Here is a 12515-nt window from a genome sequence, read left to right as displayed (position 1 = left end):
AACATATGGGAATTTTAAATGATTTAGGATAATATTCCTCTAAGCTTTAACATAAAAAGAAATATTCTATATGTACCTATCAAAATTCCTGATTCATATGTTTAATATTCACACTTCTAATTCTGGTTTTGTAGGCAACAGGCTCAATTGCTAAGTATAGATTTGTCAATCTTGTCTTCATTATGTCATTTCAATAACCAACTCATACATTTAAATAAGCAACCCGAGATAAATTTCACTTTCAAGTAGGATTAAACAAATAGAAGATTTCATGCTTCTCATTAATCACCTAGCAAAGGAAACTTCCCCTCCAAGAAACTATCTCTAGTTCTAAGAAACAAAGCAGTCACTATCCAAAGTAGCAAAATAAATACATTTCACATTCTAAACACCTATATTTACCTTTTCCAACAGAAAAACAATGCTCATTGGAATCTTTTTTAAAAAACTGCTTTACTGAGGTATAACTGACATACAAAAAAAACTTCATTTAAATCTTATCAGCTTGTAAAAGTGATCCTTTGACAGTGGCATTAAAAAAAAAAATCCTTACCTTATGTGAGCTTGGTCTGCTGTAATATGGTGGTAGTGTGTGGTGCTGGCTGCTGCTATGATTTCCTGCTTCTCTCATGGTGTTACCAGGCTGGGGCTTCCCTGGTCTAGCAATTGTTAAATTCACTCTCTCTCCACTGGCCTGGAGAAAACACAAATACATTACCACAAGTCACTAATGATGTTTGTCATTTTAAAGACTACATGCAGTGAAATTTTCAATGCACTTCTCAATCACTATACCAGGGCATCATCTGGGCAGTGACCGCAAGCGCCTGGTGGCAAATATTCATTAGCTAATATCTTAAAACTTCTGCGGTTGAGGCGCACACACAAAGATTTTGGGCATGCCCTCTGTAACCCCACCTCCAAAATGACCAAGGCAAAGTGGTCACACTGCCTGGGCTCTCATCTCCTCATGATTGGTAACTTTTCTTGTAATATTTCGTCGCCTCTTCAAGGTTGGCCTTGATATTGTAAGGGAGAACAAAGGAAATAAAATAGAAGGAAGAACTGCTTCGAAACTTGATTAGAGTCCATTGTGACTTTTGAAATAAATTCCACGGTAGCTACTTCAGAAATAATAATGAAATTCTGCACAGCTTTGTTTCTGCTGCTTTAGGTCTGAGTCAAAAATAGGACATCAGCTTCAACACTCTTGAAAATAATGACTACAGAAATCCTGCATAACAAGACTTTATATATACGTACGTGTGTGTGTGTGTGTGTGTGTGTGTATGGCATATGTGTGTGAATGTGACACACACATCTCAAGGGTTAAATTGTTTTAGAGATTCATGACTATTGTTTTAAATTTACAGGCTTATTATCTATTATGTTTTGAACATACGTTTATACCAGTTATATTTTTACAAGTGATGTAATCCTTCCTTTCAAAGTGTAAATCTAATTTACTTGATGATGACTGTTGGTCACGACCACAATGCCGAATTTTACTGTAATACCTACGGGAAAATATAATAGCCTGCTTTAAAGAAATTGTAGTACAAAGTGGAGACCTCCCCATGATTATAGTCAATTATGTTAAGAAAACACTTTATTTTCAATTCTTACATTAGAAAATAAGTGATAAGTTTAATGCCTCACAAAAATCATTTATTATTGGTTTCCTTTTACAACATGGAGTATGTATGTGTGTATATATATATAAATCCAAAAGCAGTAGGACTTTTACTTATTTTCAAAAAGAAACAAATTGAGCAACTTCAGTTTTCCATTATTTGGAGAAAATTATAGCACAAAAGATGATGAAACATAAACATTCAAATATAAAATATTATCATGGACAATTTAAAATACATTTTCTACCTGTATATCTATACTTTTTACATTTTGGTTAGAAATTTAGTTAGAATCATCCAACTGAATGAACTAAATTAGATAATTTAAACATTTAAATTAAATTAGATAATTTAAACATTGCCTGACATATAGTTTATCTATTATTTTCTAACTTATTGAGCTGACCTCTCAACCTCTCACTTGACTCTTTTACTCAAACAAATGCTACAACTCCATTAGCTTTTTTCTTCCTCTTCCTCTTCTTTTTTCCCCTCCTTCCCACCAATCTCCACTCTTACAAGATAAGCCGGGTTTTAGTGATGCAGCTGCTGGCTGATACCCACAGATATAGGTCTTAATGTTGCCTCTGATTTAAGGAAATTTTAAGGCATTCAATTTCTTTAAACCTCAAGTCTATGAAATTAGACCAATATCAAAATCTCCTCTCAACACAATAAAGAGGGTTGAGACTTGGATTTTCTTATAGTCTTAAATTTTCACTGTTATTTGATTCTGTGTTGCAAATACATTTTTCAATGACTATCGGCCTACCCTACTTCCTGGTACTCAATTATATAATGCTTGGTTTCCTTTTAGTGTTTTGCTCTGCTAACTTTAAGAAAAACATCTTTTTGTTGCACCCTTATCACGTAGAAGTTGCTCATATCATTAAATGCTATGGCATGCTGCAGAATGTGTATATCTTCTCTGGATGACTTTCCAATTTATCTGTCTTCATGCTTTTATAAAAAACATGTTCTTTCTCTAATAATGACTATCCTTCCTTACGTCACAAGGATGCTATGTGGACAAATTTTATCATGTATTTTAAACACTTTGAATTCCTTAAAAACATCACCAACAAGGCACTATAGAGATAAGAGTTACTCTTCTCCTATTTATATAAATCCAGTCAGGGAATTAAGACACCATGTAAGTCAGATCCGTGGTAATCACAACTCTTTTGAGCTTCCCTTTCCTCACTTCTAAATGGTGGACACTACCATCTGCTACACCTGGCTTAATCATGGAACCAAGAGACCAAATGAGAAATGAATGTGAAACAGTACAGCCCACACTCTGTAAATAACCATCCCCAAAGTTCACGTGGATGCAGTTTTTAGAAAAGACTATCTCCAATGAAGTTATACTTGTGTGGATTTTAAAGAACTCAGGTAGCTACACCTGATTTTCTAATGAAATATAAAATGTCCCTTGAATTCTGATGTCATTTGCCAATGAAAACAAATACTGCTATATGGTCATTATGGCCAAGCCTTTGGAATGAAGGCCAAGAGGATTTACCTGAATAATCTGGGCAGCAAGCTCTGGAGTTCCATGCTTCAGGTCATGCCCATTGATGGCCAGCACCCGGTCATTGCTGCTGAGCCTGCCGTCCTGGGCAGCCAATCCCCCTTCCAACAGATCAAGAATAAAAACACCTGGTTCGTCTGTCCTTCGCACTAATTTAATGCCAAGCTGTTCACCAGAGTCCCGTTTGTGAAGAACCACTTGGAAAATCTCTTCTCGTGGAGAGTTACTATCAGAATGGCTGTGTGCTCGGTTGCCAAAGCGCCTCTCTCGAAGCACAGTGAGATGCAGTGTATTGCAGGGCTGGGAAAGGACAGCTCTGGCATAGTTATGGGACACATTGCTGATATTGTAGTTGTTGACCTAGAAAAAAAGAATTGTGACCAAAGTGTGACAACCTTTTATTCTTCCAATTTGTAGGAATGTTTATGTAACATTTCCAAGGAAAATTAAGTATTGCGAGAGTGCTAGTATGGTAAGAATGCTGTACAACCATTATTTACAAAGAAACCACATCAAAGACATTTAAAAACAGAGTTTCTAGTATTAACTTACAATGACCAGCATCAAGGAAAAAATAGTAGCTAGGATCACGGGCTTTAATGACAGTCTTGAATATGAGTCCTAGGTTCTTCCACTTACTAACTGATAACCTTAGGCAAATTACAGAACTTGTCGGAATGTGTTTCCTCATCTGTAAAATGTGTTTACTTCATGGGATCAGTATGAGAACGAACAGATCAACCTGTGGCAAATACTAATACAATAAATACTAATTCTAGTGGAACAAAAATTTAAGTTTTACTGGATTACAAATTTGCTTTTTCCAAATGAAATACACTTAAGCTAGACAAAACAAATTGTTATTTTAAGGAAAGTGGCATATTCCAGGTATACAACCTTATTATAATAAGCAACTTTTAACTTGAAAGAAATTCAGGTTAATTGTAATTTCTTTTTTTTTTTTGAGACGGAGTTTNACCCAGGCTGGAGTGCAATGGCGCGATCTCGGCTCACCGCAACCTCCGCCTTCTGGGTTTAGGCAATTCTCCTGCCTCAGCCTCCTGAGTAGCTAGGATTACAGGCACACGCCACCATGCCCAGCTAATTTTTTGTACTTTTAGTAGAGACGGGGTTTCACCATGTTGACCAGGATGGTCTTGATCTCTTGACCTCGTGATCCACCCGCCTCGGCCTCCCAAAGTGCTGGGATTACAGGCTTGAGCCACCACGCCCGGCCATGTAATTTCACTCTAATTCTTCAGCACACAAGTATTAGGTGGACGCAAAAGTAATTAAGGTTTTTACCATTAAAACTAAAATGTAATGTATATCTAATGCATCAAGCATAATTCAATACTCATACAACATTTATTTATTAACCTCTATAATCTTAAAAAAATATAGTGACTGATCCTTGGATATGTAACAGCACGTAAAAAATGATAGTTTTAAATACGACTATTTTGAATTTGTTGATTTTGACCTATTTACACCTTTCAGAATTCATAGAAGCCATACACAAACTTTTTTTCTCCCAAGTCTGCAACATTTATGACTTTGGTAGTCAACCAAGTCCTTGGTAAAACTATTGAATAATACAGGGTCAAGAACCGAACTTCCGAAGTTCTATTATATTTAAGAAGCAGCTTCTAAAAAACCAGGCAGACAGATTCATTAGTCAAAACCACCATTTCCAGCTAGTTAGCTTAAAAGCTACCTACCTGCAGGTTCACATTTCTCCATCTTATATTCAGACATATAACACATATCACAAACGACTTTAAAAAATGTTTGGCTAAAATCCAGCCATGTGTAAACCTGCAGCCTCATAACATATTTGTGAAGCAGGCTGGGGAATATTCTACAACTGGAAAAAGACTTCTCTTCCAGGAATGCATGGTTGCCGGTGAAATTCAGAGAAAGCAGAAACCAAATAAAATACTGCTTCCAGATTTTGTAAAAATAGCATCAGCATAGCAAACTATCACATTTTTGAGCTACATGTTTTTTTTTTTTTACCAATACAATAGCTGTAATTATTTTCCTTCAAAACTGAAAATGCCTACATTATCGATGACTTCATTAAACTGAAAATACTTAATAATGTTCTAAGTTATATTACTTTTATTAATGAAATTGAGGTAATTTATAATAGCAATTTTTTTTTCTTCAAAAGTGCTCAAAAAGGCTGCATATGAAACTCTAAGAGTAGCAAATGGCTCTGAGGGCATATGGTTCTCCTTTTCAGAGTGTCTAATAACATCTGTGTATGTAAATAAATATATATATAAATGTGGGAAAACCACCAAAGCCACACACTGCTTATGAATATGGTCTACAAAAATGAAAATGCAAGCTAGCTCATTGGTCTGCAAATGAGCCATCTTACTGCCTCTTTAAGATTTTCAAATTGGTTCACTGTGTTATATTTATTCAGCTTACACAAAGTTGGAGGTGAACAGATAGTAAAATATACCAAATAGGCCTCCTTCCATGTGTTTACTTTTGAATAACCATCAATAGTCCATATCTGGGAATGGGGTGTGGCTTTATTTACTGGCTCCAACACACCAGTTAAAAGCCAACCAGAAGTCAGGGCCTATAATAGGGGAGACACTTTGTGAATTCATTAATCAGGTTATGTGCTCAGACTTTCCTTATCAATTTGAATCATTAAATTAGATATAAGATTGCCATTATTGGAGCTATTAGTATACAGGTTTACATAAACAGTAATAATGCAATGGAATTTCTAAAATGTAGACTTTACAACTTTGAGTTAATTCCCAAAAATATGGTCGACAATTTCAGATAATTATAATCTTTTGAGGTATAAAGATTCAGTTAATGAATCATTCTCTACTATAGAAATAAGCCCAATGATGAAGTGTATTAGTGAACAAAATCTAAAAAACAAATCTCAGTTATATTCAAAGAATTATAAATAAAAACATTTGTTTTTACTTTTAAAATTAAGAGGGAGAATGAAAAATGTATAACTATAGTAACAATACTGGGCTGGTAGCAAAAAACAAAACACAAAAATAAGTGTACACTTAAATGTTAGCTAAAAAGCCCAGAAGTGGGAGAGTCAAAGAACACTGGGCTGCAGAAAAGGACTATCTGGCTTTCCTGGTCTTGACCGCCAAAATGTCAAGATGTCTGGGAGGATGATGCTGGGAAATGAGCTGTTGGAGTCCCTCTGAAAAATCAGGTCAGGAGCTAGGATGTAAGAAATTCAAGGGGTCCTGCAAGTTGTGCCAGCCTGTGCAGCTAGAGTACTAGCAGCTAGGTTAACTAAACAGCTAGCTATGACAGGATCAGAAATCTGATTTTATATAAGCTGGATTAGTTATGTTCCTGTATTCCTCTATTTCCTCTTAAGTATTTAGTAAAAAACAAAACACTTTTTGAAAGTTCAGTCTGTCTCAGCCATGCTAGGGGTAATGAAGGAAGGGTTTTGGCCTCAGTGTTAATCATTTTCAGGAATAATACACCATGAAAAGCAGCATACAAACGGGACTGGAAACCAAACCCAAGAATCCTTAGCAGGAAGATCAATCCTGGCTGCCTTTGTAGCCTTCCCCAGCGCCAAGTCTAAAGATTTCCTTTCAAGAACTAAAAACACTAACCAAGTTTTTGTTTTAATAAAAAAGATGGCTATTCCCAATGGCATGTTATATTCAAATTCACTCTTTTATTGACTCAGCAAGTGTTTTCTGAGCACTTACTTACTATAAACTATGAGAAATCTGTTTCATAATCTGTACCGATAGGGTGGTTGCAATTACCACAGATCGTGCCTACATATGTGAAATGTTCACATAATTTACTGTAACTGATCACGTGCCAAGTGATGAAGAGAAAAGCGATGAATACTAATAATAACTAATGTAGGAAGAATCAGTATAGGGGAGAATGGCTGAACAAAGGCTTTAAGGATGAAGGTGATCAGACTGGTGCATGAGATGAGGACAGTTTGCAGTGTGGGAATAAGGTGTTTGCAGGAATAAGATTGCTATGTCTGGCTCTTCTGCTGGATTATACATTCCATGAGGACAGGTCAGTATTTTGCTCTGAAATGTACCACCAGCAACTAGTACAGTGCTCAGAACTTTGTGAGAAATGAATGAGCTAGTGTGCCTGAAATAAAGAGATTAAGAAGATAGATTATATAAAAGACCATAGAGGACCAGGACTATTAGATTAATCAGACTGGACTTGACCTCCTAGCTGAATCTTTGCAAGGCAAGCAGGGTTGCGGAAGTATTAAACTGGCAGTGATTGTGTCAGATTTAAGGGAGAAGAGTGGAGGCAGAAGTATATAATAGGGTATTATACTAAATTAGATATCCAGTAATGAAGTCCTAGACTCCAGAAGTGGCAGGGAAATGGAAGTAGGGGGTAGATATCAACAGGTCATGGTGAAGGACTGAATCCATAAATCCAAGGAGAGAGGAGTCCCTGTGCTTGGGTTGGCAGAAAATATTTTTTCTTATTTCTTCTCTCTCCTAGAAGTTATCCATTTTTTAAGCTTTAATTATTATCACCTTTGTATGATGTAAATGTTCCAGGCCAGCATTAACATAAACTCCGGTCTTGTAGAATTCTTACCATCCTCCTACGCTCATCTCAACATGCCCTCTAATAAAATATCTTGTCCCATGCTAGCTCTTTTTTGAGAATACCTGTTTCTTGCTAAAGATCATCTTCTGAAAGGGAAAACAGTAAGGGGAACAACGGGATTACTGAAAATGCAGAATTAGACTGTCTGCTAAGAAAGTGCATTAGGGGGTTGACAGGAGATGACTGCAAGATTTCTGAACTCTATCTTATATTCTGTGGTATAAATTATGAGTGTTGCATGGTTTTTTCTTTTCTAGATTTTAGTAATCTGTGCAGAAATGGATAATTCCAACAATGAAGGTAATGAATGGGAAAACGGGGTGTAATAAAGCCAATGAGATGATAATTTCAACATGGATGAAACAGCCTCTCAAGAAGTCCAAGCAGGAAGAGGCTAGCCAGACCAGGGAAGAGTCTAGCTAGCTCAGGGAGCCTGAGATCACGTGCCAAGCCACATCACATGCAGAAATGAAAATTAAGGTACGAAGAAAAAAAATATTCCCTGTATATTGCAAAATAACACAAATTTATAGACAAATTCTGATGTTTTGCATATAGAAACAGCAAAACTACCTATATATAATTTAGGTTCCATAACAGAATTTTCTAAGGTTTAAGTATAAGAACAAAAGGGCACACATTAACAGAATAATTAAAACTGATACCTGAAGAATCTGGTCTCCAGCAAGGAGTCTCCCATCTCTGGCGATGACCCCATCCCGATAGACCTCCTGGATGACAATGTTAATCAATGGTGTTTCATTGCCACCCACAATGCTGATTCCTAACTGAATGTAAGGATTGGACCGATGAATTTCAATCGTGGTGATTTCTCCTTCTGGCAAACTAAGTGGCTGCTGTGTGGCTGCCAAGTTAAAAATGAGACAGAGAAAAACATATGTCAAAAACACCCCCGAACAATTTATATTCTTATTATCTTCAGGTAAATATGTCATATTAATACAGGATTAACAGCTAAGCAACAAAGAAACAAAAGGATAAGAAAGAAAATGACAAAATATCTGTATGTTAAGATTATCTAAAGATTTTCTCTACCAAAAGTGATCAGTAAATAACTAATAAATAGCTACTATGTGTCAGATCACTAGGGATGACACAGTGATCTGATTAAGAAATATGAAAAGAAAGTCATCCTGCCTAACTGATGAGAGAAAGAATGGACCATGAAACATGTACAAAATGCAAGGCGGTACAAAGGAAACACTAGCTCTGTGGCATAGAAATAGCACAGATGTTGAGAGAGTAGCCAAACCAAGCTCCTAAGAAGAGGTGGGTCTTGAACAGAGCCGTAGGAAACAAAGAAGATGCATAGTTGCGGCAAGGAAAATTCAAATTTGTAGTAGAGCTTGGAAAAAGAAAATCACTTTTAAAAGGAAATACCAAGGGCCATCTACCATGATATGCCCAAGATCCATAACTACAGGCCTTCTGTTAACTTCCTAGTGGGTTATAGAGCAGTAGCTGGCAGCAGAGGCGTATAATGGTAAGAAGCATGGTCTTGCAATCAAATACAAACCCAGTTATTTACTGGTTGCATAAACTTAACCAATTAATCTCTTGAGCCTCAGTTTTCTTGTTAAAAAAAAAAAAAAAACCAAAAACTTAAAATGTTATAAGCATCTAAACAGTTAATACATATAAAATGTTTGGCACAGTGCCTGACACAGAATAGCATTTAATCTGAGCTGTGTATTTTGTGTTGTTCTTGATGTTGACTTCTTATGACAAGAAGTGAAGTTTCTGAACACACACACAGGCAGTAAGAACCATGAGAATAGGTGGTGAGTTCACAGACTGCAACAGAAAAGGGATGTGTTAGGACCACCCGCCTCTGGGGTAAGATTTGTGATTTGTTTCTAAAATGTATACTGTTAGGAGGCTTCTGTATGTAGAGAGTGCTGGTTTGTATTAGAGAGAGTGCTGTTTGATTAGTGAAGATTGTACAATGAAAAGGGTGAATGATGTACATAAATTACATCTCAATAAAGTTTTTTTTCTTTGTTTTTGTTATTTATTTTTCTTTAAGTTTTTTTTCCCCCTTAAAGAAAAAAGTATGTGTTGGGCAAGTAGCGGGAAGAAAGGAAACAGGTGAAATACACAAGGAGTTGCGCCACACATACCGTCAGCTCCAGCACTCTCCTCAAAGGCAGGGTTGTCAAGGCCAGGCTCCTCACTCCATGCGGAAAGAGACGCTGATGTCAAGTGCCGCTCCACAGGCACTGTGCCTGTCCCCAAACAGTCCGTTTCTGGAGATAAGGTAACTGCAGGATCTAGTATCGTGGGCCCATTTTCATTCTCAATGTCTGCCTGAGTTTTACTAGTTTTCCTTCTTTCCAGGGCAACTCTCCGATGAGAAGCTCCAGGACATCTAGAAAAAGAATATCAGATGGTTTCCAGATGATTTTGAAAACAAACAAACAAAATAGAAGGGGGGACTAAGAGCTTGTACCACAACAAAAGAGTGGCCACAGCTTCTACACAAACAGAACCAGAAGCTAGAAGTACCTACAGGCAGTACATAGTTGCGATCCTAATCTCCACTCACACTCAGTTCTTATTGCTCCACAGAGCAGATAATCAAAAACAGAAGGTATTAGCATGAACAATGGTTGGGTATGTATCTCAAAGAATAAGCCAATTAAAAATTGTACACAGGTATATACTTGCCACCAGAAAAGATGCTAATAGTCGTCTCAGTACTGCAAGAATTATTCTAAAATTCTGATTACATAACCCCTTTACAGGTCAAATGGCTTAACCACAGCAGTGAAATCAGCAGTCTTCCCCCACAAGTGGTTGCTCCTGACTTAGACTTGATTGTGTCACCATGCTTCTACACTCTTCACAGACACACGAGACACTCATTAATTAGTGGAAGCTTTACGACTGACAGGAAGACAAAGCAAAGATGCACATAATTTATTTTATGATAGACATGGAAAGAAAAACATGCCTCCTAGTTTGTGAAATTAGAATTTCAACAGAATTATAGATATGCTACATAAACTGAAGAATATATTCCAAGTACTTGGGAAGCTTACATAAAATACCCAGAAATCACAACCTTTAAGTTGTTTGTTTTTATTTATTTAAGCAAATAAAAGGAGCAGATGGATGCCTGTTTTTAAGCTTAAAGGCTCTATATAACAAATTTTTAAAATGATGTCAAGGGGCCAGTGCCTTTCCACTGGACACCTTGACTGACAGTGACTAATATCTAGTTTGAAGGATGGAGGGAGGACAAGAAGATCAGTTAAGGAAAGTTGGACACATAAACCTGAGGCCTACCATGACTCTACAGATACCACCTGCTTTGGTTGTAATTAGCTACAGTAATGCTTGGTAGGATAGGTAATCACAGACCTTATGCCTAGGGTTGCAGACCTTCACTCAACAATATTTCTTTAAAATCCAAAATTTCTAACACAATAAAGTACAGAATTAAATTCAATTAAAACTAAAAACAATCCCTTAACTATAAAAATAATGCATTTTCCCTCCTGAAGATTTCTTTTAAGTCCTGGATTTCAAGTTCTTGAAAAGGATTCACTATGAAATGTCTTTATTCACCTTTCTCTCATTTCTTGTTTTCCCTACACCTTGTTAAGAAGGGGACAAATGGTTTTCTCCTCTGTGTTGTCGTACAGCAATCCAGGGAATGCTCTTCCAAGGGCCTGACAACTATTTTTGAAAATTAGATCATAAAAAAATTACTTGTGTCAAGTAAACAGGTTTAATAAAAAATACATTTTTAAAGTATGTTATTCAAAAAAAGTTGAGGCAAAAACTGGACCATAAAAATTGTATGACTGAAAAAGACAGATAAAGATTTAATTTACAACAACCACACCACACGCAAGTACCTACACAAGAGTAGCTGGTCTTCAATGGAAAAAATGAACCAGGAACAGAAACTGAAGAGGAAATACAAACAGATTATGTACACCTGGGAATCAGTCTAGCTAACAACTCTACGCCCTCACAAACTAAATAATAAGGCCTATCTTATAGTTATTAAACATACAAAAATAACTTTTCAAAGGAAAAGCTAAAGTTGTTAGAAAGTCAAAGTAATGGGTATACCTAAATTCAGTAAGACAGCAAACCGCTAACAGAAACTAAAGAAAAATATTAAAAATGACATCATGTAAAATATGGAGAATATGTCACTCAGCATTAGAAGAGGAAAGCTATAGATAGAACATTTGGGAAAACCCATATTTAAATGAGACGGATCAACCGAGTAGATGAAATTGAACAACTAGACTGAAGGAGAGTACGAGAGAATGCAAACTTAACCAGGGAGATAAATGTGTCAACAACAAAAAGTGACCAATAGTGCAAATGGCCACAGAAAGGGCAAATAAAAATAAGGACCAAAAAGTGTGGGTTGATTTGGCAATCAGAAGGTAACCTCAGAAAGAACACTTTCATGGATGTGGGCAAAAGACCAGATTATACTACTAGCATTTCTGTTAACATAATATATGCATTCTAGAAAAACTGCAACAGGGCTTAAAGGAAAAAAAGAGTTGGGGTAGATCACTCAAAACCTGTGTATTGGGGAACAGGAAATGGCTACTAATGAGTATTGGCTTTCTTTTAGGTATGCTGAGAATGTTCCAAAAATTGGATTTTGATGATGGTCACACAATTCTGTGAATGCACTAAAAAGCACTGAATTGCACACTTTAAATAAA

At 36.4% G+C, this 12515-nt stretch overlaps 1 protein-coding gene across 6 annotated transcripts in view; it reads right to left on the bottom strand.

Annotated features, from left to right (window-relative positions):
• LNX2 (ligand of numb-protein X 2) overlaps window positions 1-12515 on the bottom strand; it is a 75827-nt gene that overhangs the window by 12989 nt on the left and 50323 nt on the right. For all 6 annotated transcript variants that reach the window (XM_037741690.1, XM_037741691.1, XM_017537507.2 and 3 more), the window contains 4 exons: window positions 9936-10183; window positions 8460-8659; window positions 3160-3528; window positions 554-694 (listed from right to left, as the gene is read on the bottom strand). In XM_037741690.1, the coding sequence (XP_037597618.1) occupies window positions 554-694; window positions 3160-3528; window positions 8460-8659; window positions 9936-10183 (958 nt within the window). The remainder of the gene's footprint in view (window positions 1-553; window positions 695-3159; window positions 3529-8459; window positions 8660-9935; window positions 10184-12515) is intronic.

The sequence above is a fragment of the Cebus imitator genome, unplaced genomic scaffold, assembly GCF_001604975.1.
Source record: "Cebus imitator isolate Cc_AM_T3 unplaced genomic scaffold, Cebus_imitator-1.0 Scaffold103, whole genome shotgun sequence".
Lineage (NCBI taxonomy): Eukaryota > Metazoa > Chordata > Mammalia > Primates > Cebidae > Cebus > Cebus imitator.
The sequence above is the reverse complement of the archived record's forward strand: the minus strand, read 5'-3'. Positions and strand labels throughout refer to the sequence as shown.